This window comes from Neofelis nebulosa, chromosome 13 (genome assembly GCF_028018385.1).
Source record: "Neofelis nebulosa isolate mNeoNeb1 chromosome 13, mNeoNeb1.pri, whole genome shotgun sequence".
Classification (NCBI taxonomy): domain Eukaryota; kingdom Metazoa; phylum Chordata; class Mammalia; order Carnivora; family Felidae; genus Neofelis; species Neofelis nebulosa.
Genome location: NC_080794.1, coordinates 66,251,068 through 66,278,625, shown reverse-complemented (window position 1 = coordinate 66,278,625; position 27,558 = coordinate 66,251,068). Strand labels below are relative to the sequence as shown.

Genomic DNA, 27,558 nt, shown 5'->3' with positions numbered 1-27,558 from the left:
GACCCGGACAAAGCCAGACATAATGATCTTCTTATCTACAGCCATTTGCATTAGAACCCTTGAGCAAAATGTGTGGGGCTAAAGAGGTCCGCAATGCCTTCGAAACCAGGGGAACGGAAGTCATCCGCAAGCTTACCTTTTTAGCTTTTCGATTCACCAAATCGTGGCAAAGGGAAACATGTACCTCCAACTTCAACATATCAACATTTAAGATTACAGCCTTCTTTTTCTGCCCAGGTTCCACCTCTTGCCCTGCAGTGCAGAAAGAATCAAATACAACGCGATCACCCTCTTGGAGCAGGGAAGGAAGCATCTGCCCAAGAGTCTTGCAAGCCCTTAGGCACAAAAAAGAAAAGACAGCATCTGTTCTGGGTCTATAGGGCCTAGGAAAACCAAAAGTCTGGCTCCCATAATTCAGGATCAGGTGTGCCTTAATTTATGCACCCTGACAGACAAAAATCTAGACTTACCCAATTATAACAATAAAAGGATTCACACCTAAACATCCTTTAACATGCTGTCAACTGCACTGATTTTCATTCATAAACGACAGGAATGACAAAATTTTCTACTGAATCAGCTCATCTACACTATGTATTTGGAAATTCTGTATCCAGGAGAGGGAACAATGAGCAAAGGATTTCCCCCAAGAACCACGAGGGGCGAGACAGAAGTGCTCACCTGCCCGATGATATCTGCTCGCTCTCAGGACCAGGCCAGGCACTGGGCCCTCACTAAACACCACAGAGCCATCCTCCAACACCTCCTGCACCTCTAGGTCAAGGACCATCCCTGGAATCATCTCAGCCAGTGTCTGGATCAACACAGAGTCTGCCAGAGACCCAAAGGAAACAGGGATTAACAAGCAGAAATGCTCACCATTCTTTTCCTTTGGAAATGTGCCGCCATGCTGGGGACGGCAGAGCACTGCAAGCACTGTAAAGGTAAAGTCACTTTGGGTAGAAATATGTGACACCCATGAACACTCCTATCGCAGGCAGAGAGAACTATGCCTCTTACCAATCCTACCTGGCCACAGTTCATGAAAGTAGCCAACAAATACCACACACACACCCTTTCCTTTGACTTCTGGATTTTCATTGCTTCTGTTTAGAATCTACCCTCTCAAGCTTCTTATTCCCAAATCCCATCAGGGTGCCAACAATCCTACCCACGGTTCAAAACAGGAAGATCAGCAAAATAATTCCTCATAAAGTCTTCTAGAAGGTCCCTGTTCTATTCTATCATTCACCAGATATTTGTTGAATAAAAGAACAAGGGAAAAGGTGAATGGATTCACAACAAACGCAAACCTGAGGCCATAGAACTAAGGGAAATTTTGGTTTTGGTCTGGCAGGGAGCACAAGGGGGACTTGGAATCTTTATCTGAATCTGGGTGGTAAATAGGAATGTTCATTTTATAAACATTCACTGAACTGTACCCTAAATGATTTATGCCCTTTATACAGGTTATACTCCCACTAAAAGAAAAAAAAAAGTTTATCCAAATTGTATGTAGTATCTGGGAAGCCCAACAACTCATTGGAACAGATGGGCATGACGTGTGACACACACCCTCACCCGCCCCTCATCCCCAGGCCCCGCGCCCCCACCTCGGCTGCTCATGAGGCTGCGCACACCCTGCCACTCTTCCAGGCACTGGCTCAGGAGGAGGAGGCTGGTGGTAGCCAGGTCCCCTAGACCGCAGTCCGACAGCCGCAGAGACAGCAGCATGCGCTGCTTCTCCTCGTCCACATTGGTCACCTTTGCAACCACCGTCTGCCCCTCGACAAAGTGGTCACTTGTGGAGGTCACAAACTTGTCACTCATAATCTAAAGGGAAGAGTGGGCAGAAATTAAGAAACAAGTATCTATCAAGACAACCCATTTAATGCCCCCCCCCCGAAAAGAATGTGGGGTGGGGTGGGAGGGAGAGATGGGACCCAGGACGCCTGCCCCCTCCAAGCCCTCTCTAAGCACAACTCTACCCTTCTTCCAGAAAACCATATGAGGCCCTGGCTGTCCAACCCAACCTCCTAGAGGGCACCCAGCCAAGGAGGCACATCACTGGCAAGCCAGAGGAACACGAGCTGCCCATGTCTCTAACACCCATGGTAACCCTCTGCCCCATGCTATACATGCGTCTGGGGGCTTCCCTTCTGCTCCCATTGTTAAAATTGCTCTGGCAAGGATTGCATATAAGATTTGCCCAGGGAAAAAAAATCAGGGAGACAAACTTCTGGGAAGGAAGAAGTATTTATGAATTATCTGTGGCAGGAGTAACAACACACCATTTGCTTGCAGTGACGTTGGCAAGATTCCTCCCAACTCTGGGTCTCAGTTCATTCAGCAGGCATGAGGGGGTTCAACTATGGGTCACTAAGATTTTTCCCAGTCTGAAAAGTCTATGAATTTGATGACACTGTGGTGGAGGGGATCATTTCAAGGGTGTTCTGGTAACATAACACCTCAAAAACCTCAGAAGGTTGTAAAACCTGTACTCAGCTGCTCAGGAAAATCAACTTCCATGTCTATACATACCCAGAGTATAGAAACGAAGGTGCCTTTTCCTCTAGGACACAGCCCTGCACCAGGACACACATGGCTGGGCAAGATCTCAGCCCCATTCCCCGCAGGTGCCTTTTGCCTTGCCCCTGAAAATCTTTCAAGGCATTCGGGTATCCTGCTCCTTTCCACCCTCAGGTTCCATGACCCTAATGTCTCTCCTCCAACACTCTTGGGCATGGAACTGAACTCACAGCTTTGGGGGCCAGTCCACTAAGGCCTGATGGGAACTGGACGAACACACCGTAGTCCTTGATGCTCTTCACAAAACCAATGAGCAGCATCCCAGGATGGATTTCTGAGAAGCTCTTAGGATCCTGGCCGCCCTCCACAGTGGAAACCAAAGCTGGCTTCCTGCAAAGGAGCTGGTAGCACTTCATCAAGGAACATTCCAGAAGAGGCAGATGAACTTATCCATCCATTTCCTTTTTCCACCCTACATCCTCTGTTGCTACAATGGTCTAAGCATGTAGACCAGCAGCATTAGCATCACCTAGAACTTGTCAGAAATGCAAATTCCCAAGCACTGCCCCAGACCTACAAACTCTGGGGCGAGCCCAGCAAGCTGGCTGAACAAGCCCTCCAGGTGACTCTGATACAAACTCACGTTTCAGAACCAGTTTTCTCCCTCTCCCTATGAATTCATCTCCAGATTACCGGAAGGGACAAAAAAAGGGACCGGCTCAGCCCTGTGGTTTGGCAGCTGGACCATGACAGGATCCTCCACAGTCTTCACACAACCCTACCTCACCTCCTCTGCCTATCTGCACTCTAAGGAGATTTTATTTTACATTCTGTGTAAATAACATCCTACTGCCTCTTTTCTGGCAGTGTCCTCCTTCGAGGTGCACACACCAAGACCAAGGGGAATATGCTGAATCCTATATGGGCGGGGACAGGAGGAGGAAGATAGCACCTACCTTATGAATTGTTTCAGCTCAAGGGGCAGGCGCTGAGTGTCTGAGAAGGCAAGGTGTGCTACTGGAAATATCCCACTGGGACTGGCAGGCCATACCGCCCCCTCTGGACTGGACTTACCAGCATCTGCTGATAGGACTTCAATCCTCTTACTTTCCACCAGGTCTGGTCACTGGTCTGGTTTTGTGGAGGTACTTCTTAAGTCAAATGGCTGACATTTCCCCATGGGGTTTCCAATGAAGAGCAGAGCCTGACCCAGAATCTTCCCCCAAGGGCCCATGGCTCACCAGATACCAGTAAAGGATACAACATGTCCCTCACTCTGGCTCAGACACAAGACTCTGTGAAGGATGTCGCCAGCCTGGAGCCAGTGATACAACAGAGGGCCGTTGGCGACATGGTCCGACAGATGAGGTATGGGGAGGAAAGCAGGGACGTTGTGGGGCAGAACAGCCACCTCCAGCCCATCCTTGGTCTTCTCTAAAACCTTTACATCCACCAACTACTCAGGAAAAGAAAGACAAAAAATAGTACTTATCTTGAGCAGACAGCAACCACACCTGGCTCAGGCAGACATCAGAGGTATCAAGTTCCAGCACCAGGGATATGGAGAGGTCAAGATCAGAGAAGCAGCTTTCTTCCACACCGCTGCCCCCAAAGACCCTGCAGGTACGCACACGCACATACACACATACACCCCAGGACCCACTTGCACACTCATGTCACTTTTCTCCCAAGGGGAAAGACAGTCTCACAGGCTGGTCCTAGAGACCAGAGAGGAAAAAGGAAAGAGGACAGCAGTACACTGCTGAAAAGCCAGACCACAATGGCGCTTTCCTGGACAGCTTCCATTTGCTCTGACACACAGAAAGAACCCTGTCTCGAGATCTTCAGTTCTCTCTATCCCCAGAATCTTTTTTTTTTTTTTAATGTTTGTTTATTTTTATTTTCAGGGAGAGAGAGAGTAAGAGAGGGAGGAGAACAGAGAGAGGGAGAGAAAGAATCCCAAGCAGGCTCCATGCTGTCAGAGCAGAGCCCAACGTGGGGCTCGATCCCATGAACTGTGAGATCACGATCTGAGCCAAAATAAAGAGTCAGATGCTTGACTGAGCTACCCAGGCGCCCCTCTAGCCCCAGAATCTTATCTAGCTGCCTTTATCTTTCCCTCCATGGATCCCAGTGCCCCACGTGTCAGTGGCACCCTGCTTTCTGCCAGTGTAAACTAAAATAGCTTGTCTGGAGAAGTCCAGGTACCTGTCCAACACTAACAGCTCTTCTTTTCTTCTGACTGTGTCCCATATGCTCTCTCTTTGGATCACCCAGCAGCTTGAAGGACAAGAGCATCCTCTCTTTAGATGGCTCACAATTCAGCACCGCAACCTTCACCACCTGGTGAGAAACCACACTTGCCTGGTGAACTCTTCCCAGCAAGCCTATGAAGCCCTAGAGAGAGCTGCCCTCAGTGAGCACTGCAGAGTGAGATACACCAAGACTTTGGATTAGATCAGAGGCAGTGGAAAGAAATGTACTGAAAGCTACACAGAATCTCAAATCAGCCTTTTGGGTGAAAAGAAGACATGAATAAATTTCTGGTACAACCCTGAGCTTTAAACAATTATTTTTCCTAGATAAACCCTGACTCACAAGTTCCTTGGCACTGCCACCTTGTGGTGACAGTGGCCTCAGAGCAACTTCTGATGTAAGGGACACTGGTATGTTGTAGGTAAAGACTATTTTCTATCAGGTTGTGGGCTTGAGGTCCATTAGTTTGCTAGCTTCTGCAGAACCCCCTTGAAGGGTTCTGTCAGCTCTGTTCTACAGCTCCTCCACTCAGCTGGCTCAAGCCCACTGCCCCACATGCTCATTCCTTATCCCTTAAAAAGTAGTCCTCCTACAACTCCTTCAAATCTGTGTTCATGGGGTCACCAAGGATAAGGGCCTATTGAAGGAAAGGTTACCTGGCCGGTGTAAAAGACCCTCTCTGGGTCAGGGACATACTCGGCACTGAGCTCATGCTTGGGCACTAGACCCTGCACATCATTGTAGAACTTCACAATGCAGCCATAGTCCTTGACTCTGAAGATGAAGCCGTGTGTCTGCAGACCAGGCTTGGCATCGGCATAGCAGGTAATGGCAGGCAGTTTGGACTCAATCAGGGTTTTCTTCAGGGTCATCATCAACTTCTTGGCTTCAGGATCACAAAGCAAAACCTAGGGAAGGATACTAGTCGTCATCAAGTTACCCATTATCAAGAGAGCCACTGGACTAGTCTCTGCAACCTCTGAACCCAAAGGCCATGGTCAGTGCCTGAGAACCTGCTATCTCTTTGCCTCTGAGTATTGTCAGAGGCAAATCCTCCCTGCTCCCTGCTGGGATGACAATCGAGGGAGGATTCACCTATTTCAAATGTACTTCCTCCCACATAACAGAATGAACCATCAAACCAATTTACCAGCTCAGTACTGTGTTATAAATTAAGGCCGAGAGATCCAACCATCTCTCATCCCTCAGGTTATCTCCTAAAGGGCAGAGAAATTCCTCTACTTCTAACCTCCTGACTCCACTATTGTACAATCTTGCACCAATGGGTGATCAATACCTATTTTGACTCAATAATGAAACAAAATGAGAGGAAGAACATCTAACATTGTGACTGGCTGCACAAACCAGGCCCTATGCTAGCCACTGCTAACCACATGTAACCTTCACAACTCTGCAAAGCTTCTCTTGGGATTCAAGACTTTGTTATAAACCACTCATATTTCGGCAACTTAGCTTGTCTATTTCTGGGCCTGACACACATCGCTTGCTCCTCCTCAAATCCTTTCCAGTTCAAGTACCACCTCTGCCAGAAATCTAGAAGACATTATTGTCATAGAGACCTGAATTTGAAAACTGGTTCTGCCATTTATTAACTCTGTGACTTCGGGCAAGAAATTTCACTTTCCTCAGCTTTCACTTCCACACCCGCAAAATGAGGATAACAGTACTTACTTTATACGGTTGTTTTCAGGATTCAATGACATAAAGCATGTCATGAGCCTAGCATAGCAACTGATACAAAATACATGTTACACTGTAGTTGCTATTGACATCATCAATGATTCTTGCTGGCCCAGCCCACTGTCACCTCCCCTTTGAGATACGATCATAGGACACAGCCTGTACCAAACCATGTGACAAAAGGTCGCACAACAGCCTGCTCTTTTCATGTATGAATATTTTAACTCTCAATTATATTACACAATTCTCAAGGGCAGAGACACACTTTTCTCTTCCCAATGCCAGGCACAGCACCACAGATGTTAGATGGTCACTTTGTGGAAAAAGGCAGAAACTTCAGCTGAAAAGCAATGCTCTCTTCCCATCTGGCCAAAACCCCAAGGAGACCCTTCAAGAAGCTCACCCGACACTTGACCTCATCCCCAATGTGGTATTTCTTCTCTGGATTCTTTATCAGGATGTCGGCCAGGTGTATGGGAGGTACCAGGCCCCTGATTTGTTCGCCCACTTTCACCAGCATCCCATATGGCTTTATGGTCAGCACCGTGCCCTAGGGAGTCCAAAGAAAAGAAGTCATCATGCCTCAAGAATGGTTTTTCTTCCACCTCTTACAACAAAGTATGTCACATCTCTTTCAAAGCCCACCTTTCCAGACTAACTGTGCCCGTTTTTCCAGATGTCATGGGGTAAAGCATGTACCCCACACTGATCTGAAGGCAGTATGGTTGATTCATGGGAATCTTCACATCTTTTTGTGGGAGCGTGTTCTTTCGGCCTACCTCACAAGCACATCGTCTGAAGGAGAGATCTATGTCTCCTAAGGAATGAACTCTACATATAAAGGAGATCTGCTCAACTGGGGCTAAATGGTTAGACAGGAGAGGCAACTGCAAGTGACTTACTAACATCACAGGAGCTCAACTATCACAAAATTAACTTTTGACCTGGTCTAATAAACACCATCAAACCCAGGATTTATGATCTACTGCCTCTGTGTAGCTGGGTGATGCTATTAAGACCTTACCTTGAAATTAATTACAAGTTACTCCAGGGAAGAAAAAGAAATGCCAGTTAACAGGTAGAGAGAAGGAAGGTGACTTTAAATGTGTTCACATGACAACTAATAAGCTAACAGTTAACCTGTGAACTAAAGAATGTCTGAAGGTTGAAGGGTATCTAATTATGTGCTTGAGTCTTACCTTTACCAATGCCCCAGGTTTGATGTCATGGTACCTAAGGTACTGAGCTTCAATAACAGATCTAGAACAAAAAGAAAATACAAGATCACATAAACCAGGGCAGAGGCTACCTAAAATTCAGGGCTACCAGAATCATGCTGGCAAGAAAGAGAACCCTCACCAAGCCAGGCCAGGAGAAAGTGTGAACGTGCACACATAGAGGGGCCCATCTCCACAGCCCCACAGGCACTGATGACACACTTACGTCCTCAGAGAGAGCAAAGGCAGTTCATCCATTTGGCTGTAATCGATGATTCTGCACTTGTGGGTGTTCCCTGGCTTGAAGGCCTCGGCATTGAAGATGTTCTTAGAATCGGAGAGATGGCTGAGCTACAAAGTACCAAGTGATTAAGGACAAGCCAGAGACTATAGATCTGAGGCAATCAGGTATGGAAGCACGTGACATAACTCGACACATTTATCACATACCATAAAAACAGTAGTCTGATTGCCTGTTAAAATAATTCTTCTAACTAAAACACTGTTCTTTACTATCATAGACTCTCTATAAGGTCAGAGAACAGTCTAGATCATGGATCAGTATACTGTAGTTCACAAGTCAGTGCCTATTTTTGTAAATAAAAATTTTATTGACCACAGCCATGCCCTTTCATTTACATACTGTCTATGGCTGCTTTTGGCTTTAACAACAGAGTTGAGTAGTGAGGACAGAGATCATATGGCCCACAAACCTGAAATATTTACTATCTAGCCCTTTAAAAAAACTTTGCCAAGCTCTGGTATAGATCTTAACACACTCTTGTACCTACCATCAACCCGGTATCAAAAGAAGTCAAATTAATCCTGAAGAATTCTAACAGAACAAACATTCTTCTAATCCCTATATAGAGTCCACCACACTTGGGAATATTCAAAAACAGGAAACTAATACAAAGGATGAAGGAAACAAACAAGGACCCACGTATCCCCAAAGTCCTTCTAGGGGTAAATCCTGGTGAAACAAAGAGCCTCCTCACCCGGGCATAGGCCAGAGCCCCATCCTTCAGCCTGAAGGTGGCCCCAGCCTTGCTGGAAAAGCTCTGGACAGGAACATCCTCCAGCACTGCTCCCAGGTGCTGGCAGGAGAGCCGGGTGAGTGAGCGCCCAGGCTGCAGGAAGATGGGGCGCAGGCTCAGCCTCACAGCCCTGGTCCGAGGATGGACACAGAGAACACAGGCCCTTACCTACACAAGGGAAAGAGCATAATGAGCAGGAGGCACACAGAATATAACGCACCCAAAGCAGACCTTCAAAGGCCAAGACTCAACATGTGCTGACCAGGTTATGGATATAAGTACTCCTATCAGCTTGTGCGGTCAAGCAGCATGTGGAAACATCCAACAAAATGTCCCAGAAGGACTATATCCAACTAAATCAATGCTTACTCAAGGTCAGCAAAACATATTAGGGTCCCCTCAATACCATGAGGCTAATAATACATATGCAGCAGAAGCCATGTACTGGCATCACTGTATCAGAGGCTCATCTGAAATATACCAGAAACAGCCTGCTCTGAGCACAAGGCTATAGCACACAAAACGCCTGCACTTTGTTTACAAATACGATTATAAAGAGAAAAAATTATTAGAAAAACGTTTACCAACATGTGGTGGGAAAACCAGTTTAGTTAAAAAATAGGTCTACATGGGGCGCCTGGGTGGCGCAGTCGGTTAAGCGTCCGACTTCAGCCAGGTCACGATCTCGCGGTCCGTGAGTTCGAGCCCCGCGTCAGGCTCTGGGCTGATGGCTCAGAGCCTGGAGCCTGTTTCCACTTCTGTGCCTCCCTCTCTCTCTGCCCCTCCCCCGTTCATGCTCTGTCTCTCTCTGTCCCAAAAATAAATAAAAAACGTTGAAAAAAAAAAAAAAAAAATAGGTCTATATAGGGGCACCTGGGTGGCTCATTCGGTTAAGCATCCAACTTTGGCTCAAGTCATGATCTCACAGTTTGTGGGTTTAAGCCCCACATTAGGCTCTCTGCTGTCAGCGCAGAGCCCACTTCAGATCCTCTGTCCCCCTCTTTCCCTACTCCTCCCCAGCTAGCGCACACACTCTATCAAAAATTAAACATTAACAAAAAAAAGGTTTAAAAAAAATGTGTCTCTACAGAACCCAACAGCAATGTTACTGTTAAAAACAAAAAAGGAAAGAATCATTTTAGAATTCTTTTTAATTTTTTTTTTTTTTTCAACGTTTTTTATTTATTTTTGGGACAGAGAGAGACAAAGCATGAACGGGGGAGGGGCAGAGAGAGAGGGAGACACAGAATCGGAAACAGGCTCCAGGCTCCGAGCCATCAGCCCAGAGCCTGACGCGGGGCTCGAACTCACGGACCGCGAGATCGTGACCTGGCTGAAGTCGGAGGCTTAACCGACTGCGCCACCCAGGCGCCCCTAGAATTCTTTTTAAAACTCTGAATAACATATATTGGGATTTTCTTCCCAAATATCCATGTTCATTGTAAAAAATTTAAATATTTAGATAAGGGTAGAAAAAAACCACCCAGAGTTAATCATTAACACCTGACTGTAAATCTTCCAATATTTTAAGTAAGTGTACTATTAAAAAATATTTTCAGGGGCACCTGAATGGCCCAGTCAGTTGAGCATCTGACTCTTGATTTCAGCTCAGGTCATGATTCCAGGGTTGTGGAATCAAGCCCCACATCAGCTCTGCCCTGAGTGTGGAGCCTGCTCAAGAGTGCTCTCTCTCTTTTGGCCCCCTCCCTCTCACTCTCTGTCTGTCTGTGTGTCTGTCTCTCTCTCTCTCTGCTCCTCTCCCCCCGCTTGAGCACTCTCTCTCAAAAAAAAAAAAAAAAAAAAAAAAAAATTGCTTTTCAAAGTTGGTTCTGCTCTATTCTCTTCACAGCACTTTTAAACACATTTTTCTATTTAAATATAGATTTTGTTCTTTTACATTAAATATTCTTCTTAAACACTTTAAATGGTAAGAGCAAAAGATCCACTACTCACCCCCTAAAATCAAACTACCTAAAAGAGTAATAAATGCAAACTACAAGTTGCCTTCTTTTTCACAGGCTCCATTTCTCATCTCAGTCCACAGAAACAACTACGGTGGCTTCCTGTGGTCCTTCCAAAACACATTTCCTTCCCCTCGCCGCCTCTAATACCCATACACACGCAGCCCTACGACCGGCCCATAGCTAACTGCAACACTGGACAGCTGTTTGGGACACAAATGGAATCAAGAAAACATTTCTTACTGCTTGGTTTGAGAAGTATGTTCCAGCTTTCTTGGGATCCAAGTGCATAAAGTCAACCAGGCCAGTGAAGTATGAGAGGAAGTTCAATATAAGGCCATGTGGAGTCACCTGAAAACAAACAGAAGAAGCCAAGAATGTAAGAGACGTTGTGCAGATGAAACACTCAATGCTACATTTTCCATGACCACTGTGTATTTCTCCTCCCCCAGCTAACCCTTGACAATCTTTCTTCTTATAAAATTAAGTGGCAGGGCAACTCCTGGCTCTGGCTGTTTCTTTATTCAGTAAGCTCACCTCCCCTCAAACCTGAGGGGACATCAATCCTCCAGTCCTCAGGATTTCCATATGGAACGGAGGACAATTTGCACAAAGACCCTCAGGGAACCGTCAGCCTGACAACGTGGACAAATCGTTGCTAACTTGGTGATTTGCCCAGACTCAGAAGGCAAAACCCAAATGCATGCAAAAGGGAGATACTGACCACGCTGATTCATCCTACAGAGCCCCCCAAAAGCTAAGTAGTTAGAGGTGACAAGCACCTCAAAAGAAAGCAGTGAGGCAGATGACTGAAATCAGGGAAACTAAGTTAGATCTCCAGGTCCTCTCCTCACACCATAGGGCCTGCGCCTCTCCCGCCTCCACAGGAAACCTGTATGAGACTGAAAAGACAGAGGAGTGCAAACTCTGAAAATGCAGATTAAGAAAAATTCTGAACATCATACAGGTATAGACATGGAGACATCCAGCCCCTCTCCCACCTATCTCTCAGGCAGCCAAGATATTACCCTCCTGAGGAGAGATTAATAGATCCTTTCCAGAAAAATCTGACATGCCAGAGAAGACTTGTAACCATGACATCTGGAGCTTGCTCAAAGTCTGCTAGCTCCTGATCCTCCTGACACTGAATTCAGCCAGTCAACAAGTCCCACCCAACCAGGCACACCACATTTTATACCACCTCAATGATAAGATGGCAGTCAAAACACAAATTCAGTAGAGGAGATAAAATTAAAGTTGAGGGACTCTCCCAGAAGGTAGGATCTAGATAAATACATGCACATGTCAAAACAAAGGAGAGAAAACACATAAGAAAATTAGAAAACTGATAATTAAGTCCAACACCATTCTATCAGGAGTTTAAGAGAAAGAAGAGGAAATTATACTTAAAAAAAAGTGGGGAAGTGGGGGATGCCTGGGTGGCTCAGCTGGTTAAGCATCCGAATCTTGATTTGGCTTGGGTCATGACCTCATGGTTCGTGGGACTAAGACCGAACCTGGACTCTGCACTGACTGCATGGAGCCTGCTTGGGATTCTCTCTCTCCTTCTCTCTCTGCCCTTCCTCGGCTCACTCTCTCTCAAAAATAAACAAACATTAAAAAATTAAAAAAATTAAATCTTTTTTAAAAAGTCTGATAAGGGGCTAGTATCCAGAATATACAAAGAAATCTTACAACTTAATAAATAAGAAGACAACCTAGTTTTAAAATAGGCAAAAGACTTTTGAACAGATATTTCTCCAAAGAAGATATACAAATGGCCAGAATACAACCAGTGCATGAAAAGATGCTCAACGTTACTAATCATTAGAGAAATGTAAACCCCAATCATAAGGAGATGCCACTTCCCACCCATGAGGACAGGTATAATAAAAATAAAAAACAAATGTTTGTGAAAATTTGGAGAAACTGAAACCTTTCATTGCAGGTAGGAGTGTAAACCGGTGCCGTCCCTTTGGCTGTTCCTCTAAAAAGTCAGTTACCATATGACCCAGCAATTCTATTCCCAACCATAGGCCTAAGAGAAATGAAAATTGACATCCACACAAAAACTTAAACATGAATTTCACAGCAGTATTACTCAAAACATCCCAAAGTGGAAACAACCCAAATGGCCACCGACTAATGAATGGAAAAACACAATCTGTCATGTCCATAGTGTAGAATATTATTTAGCCACAGAAAGGGATGAATCACTGATACTTGCTACAACACACATGAACCCTGAAACCATGAAAACATCATGCCAAGTGAAAGAAACCAGACACGGAAGGCCACATATTATAGGATTCCATTTATATGAAATACCCCCAAGAGACAAATCTAGAGACAAAAAGCAGAGCCAGAGGCTTGAGAGAGACAGGGATGGAGATTGACCACCAATGGGTACAGGGTTTCTTTACAGTGGTGATGCAAATGTTCTGGAATTTAACAGTGGTGATAGGATGAGCATTGGGTATTGTATGGAAACCAATTTGACATTATATATAAAAAAAATTAAAAAATAAATAGTGGTGATAGCTGCACATCTTTGTGAATACACTAAAAAAAGTCACTAAATTATACATTTTTTAAAGGATGGCTCTTCCTATATGTGAATTACATGTCAATATGAATATAGAAAAAAAAACCAGTAAATACAAGAAATTTTCTCAGAATTTAAAGATCTGCATTTCTGAATTGTAGGACAAATAAATGGAGACAGATCCACACAAAAACAAATCACCATGACATTTTAAAATAAAAGGGATAAAGATAAAATCTTTAAATTCTTCCAAAAATAAAAAATACATACAAGGAAAAGAAATCAAAGTAACATCAGACTTTTTAAGAGCAACAGAGGCCAGATGACAATGGGAACAAGGTCTTCAAATTGCTCAAGTTATTTTTGACAAAAGGATGCTAATCTCAGCTTTACTACCAATCACATGTGAGTGTAGAATAAGGACATTTTTCTACTCTGTGACTCCACTGGGAGAGGAGCTTGGCTTCCAGTGCCTTTTCCCTTTGCTGATTTTGCTTTGCCTCCTTTCATCATAATAAATCATAGTGATGAGTATCACCATATGCAGAGTCCTGTAAGTGTTTCCAGTGCATCAGTGAACCTGGGAGTGGTCCTGGGGATCCAACACACTAGGTCAGGAAATCAACCTCCCATGTACCTTTCCAATGATGCTTCTGGAGAATGTGTCATGCTAAAATGAGCAAGTAAACCAAAAAAGAAGAATATATTGAATCAAAGACTCCAATATAGGAGAAAGAGGGGAAGGAGCAGGATGACCAAGAAGGTAAATCTTAGGATATCGGTTCTACAGGGTTCCTACCAGGGCAACCAGTCTAGCCTGGAGGAGGATAACAGGAAAAAGGGCCCTAGGTTTAAAAACAACAACAACAACAACAGCAACTAAGAGATTATCTAAAGGAAAAATCTTTATGGAAAATTGTAATATAAGGAAAATGCAGGATATACAGTATTATGAAACAGTGATAGGTGGGAAGAGAATTTGGCAAATGACAAAAACAAAGCTGATAATCAGCTCCCAGGAAAAAAGCTGTTCAAGAAATAGTCATAGTATGTTACCTGGCTCAGCACTAAATAATATGTACATCAAACACTGATTAATGATTTAACCAAAATTTAAAATACTGTTAGGGGGTTGGAGGAAGGGAAGGGGAAAATTGAGAGAGCCAAATCATCATCTACCACAGTAAGAACTTAAAACTCAATGCCTAGGGGCACCTTGGTGGCTCAGTCGGTTAAGTGTTTGACTATTGATTTTGGCTCCAACTATGATCTCACAGTTCATGAGATCAAGCCCTGCATTGGGCTCTGCACTGAGAGCGTGGAGCCTACTTAGGATTCTCTCTCCCCCCTCCTCTCTCTGCCTCTCCCCTGTTCATGCATACTCTCTCTCTTGCTCTCTCTCAAAAATAAGTAAACATGTAAAAAAAAAAAAAAAAAAAGTATTTTATGGGGTGCCTGGGTGGCTCAGTCAGTTAAGCGTCTGACTTGAGCTCAGGTCATGATCTCACAATTCCTGAGTTTGAGCCCCGCGTCGGATTCTGTACTGACAGCTCAGAGCCTGGAACCTGCTTCAGATTCTGTGTCTCCCTCTCTCTCTGCCCCTCCCTGACTCGTGCTCTCTCAAAAACAAATAAAAACATTACAAAAATAAAATTAAAAGAGTGTAGCGCTTAAAAAAAAAAGATAGATAGATAAATAAAAGTATTTTAATACTATTTGACCTTTCCAATCGGCACTGTTCAAAACAAACATGGTTCATGTCTATACCTTTAAGTTCTCTAACAATCACATTTTAAAAACTACAAAGAAATAAGTGAAATTTATCTTAATAACACTTTAACCCAATAGATGTAAAATACTGTCATTTCCACATATGGCACTGGCTACATTTCTACTGTGTAAAGCCACCACATATGACCAATGGCTACCCTACTGGACAGAACAATTTCAGGTTGTGTGCATAGCACTACTTCAGTAAAAATTATCTTTATTTTAGAAAATAGTAATGACAATGAATGGCTTACCTTCTGCACCTGGGCTTTGACCACCAGTCCTGGTAGCAAGTTATTAAGGGTCCAGTTTTGCTCCTCAGTAGCAATGGCGGTAGAAACTTCAGAATGACCAACAGATAGACCAACAACTCCTCCGTTACCTTTCACCTCTTCAATAACGCAGTTCAGATAATGACCCACCTTCAGTTCAGCACCTGCAAGCCCCAGCCCCCCAAAAGGCAAAATACCTCCATGAGAAGGGCTCTTAATTTGGGTTCAAGTAATACCTGAAAAGATCCATGGTTTACCTGCCTAGTTACCATGTAATACCCATGTTCCCAATCTCTCAGTGACCAACTACAAGAGGGGAATAAAGTGACCCTGACTGATCTGGAATCAACACCACTTAAAAATATGAAAATCTCAACAAGGCAGGAAGAGTGCTGGCTCAGAGGCCCTGGGGGCTCAAATTTCAGGGGAACCTTCTAGGTGAGAAAAAGCAAAATTGGTCCATTGGATCTAAACCCTGTCACTCCCTGGCTCTTCACACATCTTCCCTTTTCTATCAGCTGGGATTAACACTGATTTTAGCAAAGCCAAACAGCTTTTGGGGTCACCATTCTGTCATTTTACTCACCAAACAGCATTTAAACATAATCCCTACACGTACCACCTCACTACCATGTACCTGCCCCTCTTTTTCCCCTCACCTTTGTTCTTCTGTCGGATATATTCCTGGGCTTTCTGCAGTGGCAGGAAAGCTCTGGCCCCACCAACACCAATGTCCACTAGGTAGCCGTGGTCTTCCAGGCTGGACACAGTGCCTGTGAGCAGCTGGAAGAGAAAGCATTCCCCAGAGTTCAAAAGTCAAAGGTAATGGGATACACAGCAAACATCTCCTACCAAACATGAATGTTCCCATCATCGATCTTGACATATCATCTGTAATCCTCTCCCACTCCCCCTCCCAATAACTTGTAACTATAAATTTTTTTTTTTTTTAATTTTTTTTTTTTAACGTTTATTTATTTTTGAGACAGAGAGAGACAGAGTATGAACAGGGGTGGGGCAGAGAGAGAGGGAGACACAGAATGTGAAGCAGGCTCCAGGCTCTGAGCTGTCAGCACAGAGCCCGACGCGGGGCTTGAACTCACAGATCGTGAGATCATGACCTGAGCCGAAGTCAGACGCTCAACTGACTGAGCCACCCAGGCGCCCCTTGTAACTGTAAATTTCAATCCCACTAGAGGATAGAGAAGGGAAAGACATCAACTTTAATTCTCCATTGCCTTGAGGGATCTTATGGTTTCCAGTCGGTGAAGAGTGTTATAAACAGGCGGGGAATGACAAAGAGGGGTTTCTCCCCCGAAGAATTTCCAAAAGATAAGAAAGACTATTATGTTACACAAAGAGGAATAAACCAGATGGCCTTGCAAGGTCACTCCCAGAGCCATGACTAACCCAGAACTACTCTTCTAGCAGTCATCATGTCTTTTCTAAGTGCCTCCAAGACTTTGAAAAAAGAGAAAAATCTTGCCAACCTCCTGCACATTTCATCAGGAGCAGTGTGAAGTTCCAATCTGGCTCTTACTAGCCATTTTGTCTTTGGCAAGTCACAAGCCCGAGTCCATTTTCTCAAATGCACAAAGATATACCTATCTGCCTCACAGGGCTGCTATGAGAATTTAAGACAAAATGTCTAAAACAGCGCTTGCCAAACAGCAGGCTCTTGATGCTTGTCAATTTCCTGCACCTTGGGTTATTTTCATTCCCCTTTCTACCCAGCTTTCAGGTCTGTCCCAAACTGACTGCTTCTACCTAAAGGTTAAAAGATCATGGGGCACCTGGGTGGCTCAGTCGGTTGAGCGTCCGACTTCGGCTCAGGTCATGATCTCACAGTCTGTGGGTTCGAGCCCCGCATCAGGCTCTGTGCTGACCGCTTGCTCAGAGCCTGGAGCCTGCTTCAGATTCTGTGTGTCCGCTCTCTGCCCCTCCCCCGCTCACGCTTTGTCTCACTCTGTTTCTCAAAAATAAATAAATGTAAAAAAAAAAAAAAAAATTAAAAAAAAAAAGATCATATTGATCTCCTTCCTCTCAATTACAAGAGCACTTAGATGAGTGTAGTTTATTCGAGCATGTTTTACACCTATTGGACATTGACACTTGGAGCTAATTTCTCCTGAATCTCCACAGGACTGGGAGACTCAATAGCGAGCTCCTCATTAGTACAGCTGACAGACTAATTGCCCTGACTACCTGTCTCCTGCTCTCGGAGAGCAGTCCTCAAGCGTTCCCTACAGATGCCAGATAGCCTCTGAAAAAAAAAATCTGTAAAGAACAAGTCTTGGTAAGCAAGGCACTTTGCGGAACTCCTCACTCCTGCTAAGCCTCCTTGAAGACTTTTTTTTTTTTTTTTTTTTTTTTTTTTATTTATTTTTGGGACAGAGAGAGATAGAGCATGAACGGGGGAGGGGCAGAGAGAGAGGGAGACACAGAATCGGAAACAGGCTCCAGGCTCCGAGCCATCAGCCCAGAGCCTGACGCGGGGCTCGAACTCACGGACCGCGAGATCGTGACCTGGCTGAAGTCGGACGCTTAACCGACTGCGCCATCCAGGCGCCCCAAGACTTTTTTTTTTTTAATTTGGCCACCAATGAACCTTCCCTTTCTCCCCTCCAAGGTAGTGTGATTACATTCAAGCCTTCAATTTCCACTAAGTACCCAAGCACTCTAGAGACTGTCCTTCTCAGGAAAAAACCCACCCCTGTGTGTAAGCTGAAAGTCAAAGGTCACCTAGATACTCCCCAGGAGGCAGGCCAGGAAAAAGGCACATGGTCTGCTCCTCTTCCTTGACCTGATACATACCATGCCAGGCTTCAGGGCCTCAGCAGATAACACTTCGTTGACATTTTTGGGGTTCAGAGATAGCTTGACACTCTTTTTGCCCCTTTCTGTGAAGCCCACACTGCTCACCACACACCTCACCAGCATCCCAGGTGAGAAGAGTTCAGGCAAGTGGGCCAGGTCCTGCACAATACAAATGAGAAAATTCTGATACATACCTCTCCCCTGGACCAATATACCACTGCCCAACCTTGGCTCAGTGGTTTCTCATCCTCAGACCCCAAAGAGCCCAAAAGGCGGATGAAGAGAAAAGGGATCTATGGCCAAGTCAGTCTTCACTTTCAGTATGAAGCCTCCGTATCTCCCCAGAACAGGCAGATGTAAATGACTTGTCAAGAGTTGTCTGTATTCACCATCTCCGTTTCTTCACCTCCTGCTCCCTTCAGGTCACTGCCTCTATGTTCCACCCCTCACACACCACTTTATCTCCCAATAAAATCACCAGTGACCTCCATGTCACTAAATCCAAATCTGTTCTCCAGTCCTTCTTATATGTGACCTTTAAAAAGCATTTAACACTAGCGCCTCTCCTTCCTTTTTTAAACATTTCCTCCCTGGCTTCCAAGCCCTTCATGTGCTGGTTTTCTTTACTATCCCTCTGGTCCCTCCTTCTTCCAACAGCGACTCTCCTACTCAAGACGTTAAAATACTTCAGGGTCAATCTTCCTCGAAGATCAGTATTTACTCGAGGGTCAGTTTTTCAGTCTCTTCTCACTCTATTCACTCCTTCTAGGCACCCTCTTCCCTCTTCTTAGCTTCAGTCACCACCTACACAGAGCAGTCACACATGCACATTTCTAGCCCAGACCTGTCAGAGCTCTGGAATCACCTGTCTACTGGATGTCTCCACCATTCCTCAAACGCAACACAGCAAAAAAAATAAAATCATCATCATCTCTCCCAATCCAGGTCCTCTCTCAGGGTTTCTATCTCAGGATGGCAAGGCTGACCATCAAGTCAGGTACAACAGAAACCCAGGACTCATCCCCCATATCAAACCCATCAGTGCCCATGGACTTTTCCTCCTCAGGCCGCAGGAAACCCTGAATGCAACCTGCCATCAGGTGGACTACTACAGTAACCTCCTACCTGGTCTCTGGGCAACTACACATGCCTCTTCAATCTATTCTCTGTGTTGTCTACGTACGAATGTTTCAAGGGCTTCCCACTGGTTCTAGAATTAAAAACTAATCCTTAACATGACCTAGCCTCCAGCTAGCTCTCCTGCCCCATCCCACGCCACTTTCCCTTGCTTTCTATGCCGTAGCCACACTAGCCTTCTCTCAGCTCCTTCTGCCTGAACTCCTTTCTTTATTTACCTGGTATACCCTCATCCTTCAGATCTCAGCTCAAGCATTCCTTCCCCAGGGAAGTCTCCCAGGCTCCCTAGGCTAAGTCAAAATCTCCTTATTAAAAAAAAAAAAAAAAAAAAAAATTAAAATCCCCTATTATAAACTCTCATGGCACCTTGCACCTGGGCTTCTCAGCATTTAACAAAGTTGTAATTTAACATCTACCTAAGCACCATTTAGTTCCAGTTATTGAGTACATTCAGGTCTCCCTTACCTTCAGAGGTTCTTCTTGAGCCACCTGCTCATTCAGCTTTTTGGTGTAAGCATCACAGATTTCAGTCACTTGCACAAAGCCCTTGAGGCCATTGGGGAGACTCACCACCAGTTCCAGTTCATTTACCTCTTTCACACAACCCAAAATCCGCATCCCCTCACACAGGGACTAGAAGAGAAAAAGTGAAATGTGTACAATAGGGAAAAGACCAATGAATGAGATCAGAGGTTGTGGCTTCTAGTCTCAACTCTGACTTATAATTTTTTAAGTTTATTCATTTTTGAGAGAGAGAGAGAAAGAGAGTGAAGAGGAGAGGGGCAGAGAGAGAGAGGGAGACACAGAATCCCAAGCAGGCTCCAGGCTCTGAGCTGTCAGCACAGAGCCCGACGTGGGGCTCGAACTCATAAACTGCAAGATCATGACCTGAGCCAAAGTCTGATGCTTAACCAACTGAGCCACCCAAGCACCCCACAACTCTGACTTCTAAAAGCTACAGGAAATACATGTTCATGTGTCACATGACATGTGTCAAATACACGTCAGAACACTTATCATTGCTGACTGAGCACCGTAAAACAGCACTAGGATACTCGAGGACTCTTGCTTTACTACAAACATCCCACACTCAAATGCGTGGGGGGGCAACAAAATGAAGGAAGCAGGTCAGTGGAGACAACGGCAGGGTGGGGTGTGGATGTCAGACCTAAAGGGTTAAACCACTACTCAGTTCCATGTGATTACAAACGAGGAAACACGGGCTTGTGCTGTCAGCACTCTCAAATTCTTACAAGAAGCTAGAAAGCACATTTTTTTTTTTTTAACGTTTATTTATTTTTGAGACAGAGAGAGACAGAGCATGAACGGGGGAGGGGCAGAGAGAGAGGGAGACACAGAATCGGAAACAGGCTCCAGGCTCCGAGCCATCTGCCCAGAGCCCGACGCGGGGCTCGAACCCACGGACCGCAAGACCGTGACCTGAGCCGAAGTCGGACGCCTAACTGACTGAGCCACCCAGGCGCCCCTAGAAAGCACATTTTTAAAAAAGTTTATTTATTTTGAGAGAAAGAGAGCATAAGCAGAGAAGCAGCAGAGAGAGGGAATCCCAAGTGGGCTCCGTGCCGTCAGCACAGAGCCTGATGCAGGGCTCAAACTCATGAGCCGCAAGATCAGGACATGAGCCAAAACCAAGAGTTGGACATTTAAACAACTAAGCCTTGGGGCGCCTGGGTGGCGCAGTCGGTTAAGCGTCCGACTTCAGCCAGGTCACGATCTCACGGTCTGTGAGTTCGAGCCCCGCGTCAGGCTCTGGGCTGATGGCTCAGAGCCTGGAGCTTGTTTCCGATTCTGTGTCTCCCTCTCTCTCTGTCCCTCCCCCGTTCATGCTCTGTCTCTCTCTGTCCCAAAAAATAAAATAAACGTTGAAAAAAAAAAATTTAAAAAAAAAAAAAACAACTAAGCCACCCTGGCACCCCCAGAAATCACATTTTTATGTGAAATTTTCTCTAATGTTAACAAAAAGTTAAGAAATTCTTCTTCTGGGGGACACCTAGGTGGCTCAATCAGTTAAGCATCCAACTTCAGCTCAGGTCATGATCTCACAGCTCGTGAGTTCAAGCCCCATGTCAGGCTCTGTGCCTGGAGCCTGCTTCAGATTCTGTCTCCCTCTTTCTCTGCCCTTCTTGCACTCTCTCTCTCTCAAAAATAAATAAACATTTAAAACGTTTTTTAATAAAAATAAAAAGAAATTATTTTTCTGAGCGTCATAAAGAACAAACAAAATACCTCTGCAGGCTGAATTTGAATCTTTTCCTTAAGACTTATTTCACTTTTTTTTTTTTTTACAACATATATCCCCAATTATAATCTAAAAATCTAAAGTAAATTAAAAGACGACTTTTCCAAGAGAATCTCCACAGCTACAAAATGAAATAGAAGTAGAATGGTTGTTAAAGTTATTGCCAGTTCTAACCTATGAATCTACTAATACACAAGTTCAATGAGGACATAAGCACAACAAGGGGCTCAGCAGTGGCTAAAAAAACAACACATGATCCCAGGCACTGGTTAACAGTCAAAGGCAATAACGCTCAATTCTGAGCACAAACTCCAAAAAGTCTCTACAGGGGGGCATGCACACTCACATACACGCACACATGTGTGTACAAAAGGAATGAAGGAAAAACAAAAGGAAAGAGGGAAGGGAAACATACACAAACTTAAGCAACCCAGGTAGTTTTAGAACAAGATCAAATTGTAACAAACCTCAATACTAAGGATTTCAAACTTCTCTCTTATAGACTTGCTGTTTTCTCTCTTTTCGATTTTCAACTTTTTTGTTTTTGCTGGCCCTTTCTGGCTCTTTTTCCTTTTGGTAGATTCCTCTTCAGTAGAAATCTACAGAGGGGAAGAAAGATCTCAAGGAATGAAGAGAAACAATCCTGGACTTTCCTTCCAATTTCAGGTCACCTGTCACCTTGCTTCGTTACTCCTTCACTGCACCCCCTTCCAGTGTTCCTGTAATTCCCGCTCCAATGTCATCTCTTCCATTCTGCCACCTTTGTTCAAGCCAAAGGTGGGAACCTTCGCATTTTCAAAAGCCCCTTCTCTTCTGTGTTCTTCCTCCCTTGACTGGGATGGACACTGGCATCCCCAGGATGAGAAGCAATTTGGAACAGTGTGTGAAAATGGAAGGTGGAAACACGGAGACCAGAGTTAAACTCCCAACACCACCATAACAAGCTATGTGGTTTCTGCTCAACCACATAACCTCTCTCAGCCTCAGTTTCTCATCATGGAATGATGTTCTCTACTCCACTGTAGTTGGACAGATTACATAAAATCCATATAAGACCACACAATCAAATGTTAGTTCCCTTCCCTCTAGCATTTGGAGCAATGCCTACTCTCGGGGAAGATGGTGAATTTTAATGCAAATTCTGACCATTATACATGGCAAGAATCCCATTTAAAAGTGCAATCACCAGCTCCTTTCTCTCCATACTTTAATCAATTGAAGTATAGTTAACACACAATGTTACATTAATTTCAGGTGTACAACATAGTGATTTGACAACTCTACACATTATGCTATGCTCACAAGTGTAGCTACTATCACTATAAAATGCTATTACAATACCACTGACTATATTCCCCATGTTGTACCTTTCATGACTTATTCCATAATTTTTCTCTCCATCCTTAACCAACATGGCAAAAATTCCTAAGAATAAGGAACAACAGCACTGCAAACTCAAGTACTAAATGCCATGTTTCAAAAAATATAGTCTCATGGTGGTATGGACTCTCCAACAAGTTCGTTCACTTTACAAAAGCAGACTTCCAAAAGAAACAAATATGGAAAATACTACATTCTCAAACAAGGTTATTCTTCACAAGGACACTAGAAAGTGTTCAGTGAGTCTTACCAAACAAGCACACCACTTACATCAAATAAGTTGTCTTGTTCAACCGACTGCTGGAAAGCTTTCTGTGATTTGTGGGTCTTTCTTGTACCCCCTCGGGGGAAGCTTTCTTCCATGGTTGCTGTGTTTGAGTCTCCTAAAAACAATGCAAAGAGTATCAGTGAGATGTAGCGTTGGTGTCAGATTTCCTAAAGGCTGTGATCAGTGGTCAAGAGGCAGAACTTTCTAGCACCAAGGTGCTAAACAACATTGAGGCCTAACAAATAGATGGTTTGATGCTAAGCCTCAAATAACCTATAATTCATCTTTTCAGTGGTATCTGCTTCAAAACCACAAGTTCATACACTTCCTCCAGAAAAAGAAGTTCTAGATCCAGTGTAGTAAATGTTATAGAATAGCTACAGAGAATAGCTATAGAAATAGACAAATGAATATATAAATCCCTATTCAAAGAACATGCACAATTTTAAGAAAATAAAGCAATTATGCAAACAATTTAAAGTACAAATTGGGGCCACTGGCTGGCTCAGTCAGAAAAGCATGCAACTCCTGATCTTGGGGTGTTAAATTTGAGCCCCATGTTGGGTGTGGAGATTACAAAAAAAACAAAAACAAAAAACAAAAAACCTATAAAAAATAAATAAAATACAAATCAGGGGCACCTGGGTGACTCAGTTAAGTGTACAACTCTTGATCTTGTGGGTTCAAGCCCCGCGTTGGGCTCTGAGCTGGGTATGAAGCCTACTTAAAAAAAAAAAAAAAAAATGCAGATCAAATTATAAGCAAAGAAATAGGAAATGATAAGGCTTCAGTAAAGAAGGCAAGCTTCCTAAAGAAGATGCCTTTGAGCTGTTAAAAGATGAAAAAGATTTTGACAAATGGAAAAGGAAAAGCAGAAGGAATGTGAGAAAAGGCATTCACTTAGAGCCAAATATTTTCAATAATCACCAGCAATTTGTCAAAAAGTTGCTCAAAAAGTTGCTGTTTCCTTTCTTTGAAGAACTGTTCTACTAAACCACAGGGAGAATAAATCATAATAATCCCAGTTAAATTGTAGAACACAGATGGGCTTTTTTTGTGAAAGATTTTGAATTAGACAGGAATAGTTTAATGTCTACTTCGATTAAGTCAGAGTCTTAATTAAGGGAAGAAAGAGAACAGCAATCAAAAATATACTGCAGGCTATAAATTGGACAGGAAGAGAGACAGGACTGAAGGAAAGTAAACAGTGCAAGTCAATTGCAGTACAGAGAGACACCATGCGAATGAGAACCAGGTATAAGAGAGAACGGAAGATAGGAGAGATTAGTTGTGAGAGACACTTGGTATAAGGATCTAAAAAGGCTTTAAACTGTGAAGAGGTGAAGACCCACTGGGAGGCTTGGATTTGGAATCAGGAATAGGTGGGTCAATGTTTCCTAGAAATAGGAAAGAACCGAGGAGTCTAGTTTGCAGGCAATTTGACCTTAATCTCACTTCAGACAACGGGAAACTGAAGCTTCAAAGAGGCGATGCAGCGGCATAGAAGGAACTTAAGCAATTTGCCAGGGACAAAGCCTGATGTTACAGGGACCACTCGAGTAGAGCCAGCTTCTGAGCTGGGCTGGGGTGGCCGAACCACTCACCCAACCCTGTAGGTCCATGGGAGGGACCCAGAAGACCTAGCCCTGGGACAGTCCTGGAAGCCACGAGGTTTCCTCCTTTCTCGCCCTTGTCCTCGCTTACCAGCCCCGCGACGCCAGCACCTCTGTACTTCCGAGCCGGTATCACTGGAGACACACGCGGAGACCAGCACACCCACATGCCACCACAGCTCCCCCCGGAAGCGAGGGCGGGCCTAACGCCCTACTTCCGTTACCATGCTCGGTTCTTCAGAACGGGGTTGTGCGGGAAGGGGGAGAGAGATTTAGAGACAGGAAGCGGAAGGGCGGGACTCCGAGCCGTAGCCAATCGTCACTGAAGGCTGAGTTTCTGTGGCCCGTTGAACGCGGGCGGGGGGAGGTGGCTTCTTCCGGCCTGTGGCGGGGTAGCTGCGTAGGTCGAAGGACACAGCCAGCGGAATTGGTGTCTTTTGCAAGGTCGGTGTGTGGAGGGGAACCCGGGCTCAGGCCTTAAACCTCCGCTTTGCGGGGCCGGCATAAAAATCCCACCGTTCCTGATCCGGGAACACCGCTAGGTTTTCACTTTGGGGTGCGAGAAGGGTGGAGAATGGAAAAAAAATTAGACATAACGAGGGCCGGGGCGCGAGGGGTCGGACTCGCCTGGAAAGCCTCGGGGCGAGACGGATAGGAAATCCCAGAGGCTCCCAGGGTCCCCGAAGGCCCTTAAATTGTATCTTACAATGGAGGACAACGAGGCCCGCAGCGAAGGGAGTCCCCCAAGGTCACCAGCGAAGTAATATTGAATGGAACTCGGGCCTATGGCCCAATTAACCTCTTCCTCTGTGTGCCCATAGCAGTTTGCTTCCACTGTGCGGTGCTTAGGGAGCTGACGAGCAAGGTCTCCTTTAGCTGCGCTGCAGCCTTTGTCAAAGCCAGAGTGTGTGTGGCCCGACCCCTGCAGTTCACCAGGCCCGCAGTAACCGGGTTAGATTTCAGTTTATGTCCGATCAGCCGGAAGGCCTTTCCTAGGAGGTAGCCAGAACAGAGAGAGCTGTAAACTCCTTGAAGTGCAAGAGGCTGCTTCTGGTCCCCGAGTGGCTCTCGACCTTGCCTCCTTTTACCTCGTGATCTCACCATTCCAGGTAGGTGTCCAGTCAGACAGGAAAATTGCAGTTTCAAGAAACAGAAAGTAGGGAGGGCAGTTGGTCACTTCGGGCCTTTTCTGAAATGCCCATTTTCACAGGTGAAAAAAGACGTGGAAGGCTTAATGTTTAACAAAGGTGGGCCGGTTAATTAGAAACAAGAGCAAGACCCCTTGCTTAGGTTTCTCCACGGGCTACCATTTAACAATTAGTACATTATTAGTCTCAAGTAATTTCCTCCATTATTATTATGGCTTCCTAAACTTTGTAGGATTTAAAAAGGAATAAGGTTTCAGTGTCAGTTATTCCGTAAAGGGTGCTCTAGCACAAGGGTTCCTGATATTTGTCCAAAAGTAACCTGCGGTTTGCTGAAGGGTGCAGACCCAAGTGCTTGTAGGCTTTTCTCCAATTGTTTATTTCACCAGCAACCTTTTACTCTCCACTCCTGCTTCCATCTCACGTGAGCTTCACAAGAGTCTTAAGACCCAGACTAAATTTCAGTTCCTATGCCATGCCCTTCCTTGCAGTCAAAATTAGTCTTCTGTGGAACATCCCAGCCTTCCTCCTATAAAGTGTAAAGAGAAATTTAAACTACTTTAGTATTGTTTCATTTGGACACCACATCCTCTTAAAACTTTTTGTTAGGCACAAGGTCATGGGGTTATCAGTTAATAATTTGATAAAGTTAAGCTTCTGTTTTATGTAGGGATTCTCCTAGAAACCTACTTAATACCGTAAGAATCCAAAAGTGTAGGGGCACCTGGGTGGCTCAGTCGGTTAAGCGGCCGACTTCGGCTCAGGTCGTGATCTCACGGTCCGTGAGTTCGAGCCCTGCGTCGGGCTCTGTGCTGACAGCTCAGAGCCTGGAGCCTGTTTCGGATTCTGTGTCTCCCTCTTTCTGACCCTCCCCCATTCATGCTCTGTCTCTGTCTCAAAAATAAATGTTAAAAAAAAAAAATTTTTTTTTTTAAATAAAAAAAGAATCCAAAAGTGTATCATGAAGATGAATGCAGGGGAAAAATATGCCTTTAATAAGTCTAGTAAAAGGAAACAGTTAATATAAGAGCTACATTATAAAGATTTACTTTAATGGAGATTTTCCTACTTGAGCTGGAAAGGCCAAAGCCCCAGAGGGGGCTCACGGAAGTTTGGATTTCCTTCATTGTTCCAAGAACCTTATTGAAACAGTGTTCAGAATTACGGTCATTTGTCCAAATTTTCATTGCCAATTCTATGCACATGAAAGCCTCTGAAGGCCTTTGAATGGTAAACTGGTGAGTGCCAGTTTCCATAGCAACGACTTCCTCGCAGTTCTCTCCCTCTTCATTTCATCAAGAGCCAGCTGAGTCACTGCCACTGCCTACCAATCTCGACCGGACCTCGACCGGCTCGTCTATGTTGCCAATCGACTCGGCGTGGCGTCGGTCGTGGTAGATAGGCGGTCACACATACGAATTTTCAAGTGTTTTGGTGACCTTTGAATGTGCCTTTGTTATTTTTTATTATAACAAATATATGCCTGTGTAAAATATAGGTACTATAGATATAAGTCTTCCTAAAAGCTTGCATATTTTTCCAGAGTTTTTTTCCTACATAATTACTAACAAGTACTTGGTTTTCTATTCCTGCAGTGTCTTTCAAACTTTAGCTTACATCAGAAACGCCTAGAGGGCATATTAAAACAGA

General features: G+C 44.6%; 2 protein-coding genes across 8 annotated transcripts in view; one reads left to right on the top strand and one right to left on the bottom strand.

Moving 5' to 3' along the window:
- PDCD11 (programmed cell death 11) overlaps positions 1-25,026 on the bottom strand; it is a 44,475-nt gene extending 19,449 nt beyond the window's left edge. Inside the window, exons 1-19 of one of the 2 annotated variants that reach the window (XM_058697651.1) lie at positions 24,855-25,026; positions 23,153-23,265; positions 21,970-22,101; positions 19,708-19,875; positions 18,103-18,264; positions 15,948-16,071; positions 15,271-15,452; positions 10,945-11,052; positions 8,702-8,908; positions 7,930-8,054; positions 7,686-7,746; positions 6,890-7,036; positions 5,442-5,693; positions 4,738-4,872; positions 3,791-3,985; positions 2,760-2,930; positions 1,614-1,833; positions 682-831; positions 137-252 (exon numbers count right to left, since the gene is read on the bottom strand). In XM_058697651.1, coding sequence (XP_058553634.1) covers positions 137-252; positions 682-831; positions 1,614-1,833; positions 2,760-2,930; positions 3,791-3,985; positions 4,738-4,872; positions 5,442-5,693; positions 6,890-7,036; positions 7,686-7,746; positions 7,930-8,054; positions 8,702-8,908; positions 10,945-11,052; positions 15,271-15,452; positions 15,948-16,071; positions 18,103-18,264; positions 19,708-19,875; positions 21,970-22,101; positions 23,153-23,245 — 2,748 coding nt within the window. In that variant the 5' untranslated portion in view covers positions 23,246-23,265; positions 24,855-25,026. The remainder of the gene's footprint in view (positions 1-136; positions 253-681; positions 832-1,613; positions 1,834-2,759; positions 2,931-3,790; positions 3,986-4,737; positions 4,873-5,441; positions 5,694-6,889; positions 7,037-7,685; positions 7,747-7,929; positions 8,055-8,701; positions 8,909-10,944; positions 11,053-15,270; positions 15,453-15,947; positions 16,072-18,102; positions 18,265-19,707; positions 19,876-21,969; positions 22,102-23,152; positions 23,266-24,854) is intronic. The other variant, XM_058697650.1, reaches the window with a different exon arrangement.
- A 48-nt stretch (positions 25,027-25,074) lies between these two features.
- The window catches only part of ATP5MK (ATP synthase membrane subunit k), a 5,251-nt gene continuing 2,767 nt past the window's right edge, over positions 25,075-27,558 (top strand). For 2 of the 6 annotated variants that reach the window (XM_058697654.1, XM_058697656.1), the window contains exon 1: positions 25,075-25,207. The gene's annotated coding sequence lies outside the window, so the exon portion shown is untranslated. Of the gene's footprint in view, positions 25,208-25,584; positions 25,873-27,558 lie in introns of all 6 variants that reach the window. The other 4 variants (XM_058697657.1, XM_058697655.1, XM_058697658.1 and 1 more) reach the window with 4 other exon arrangements.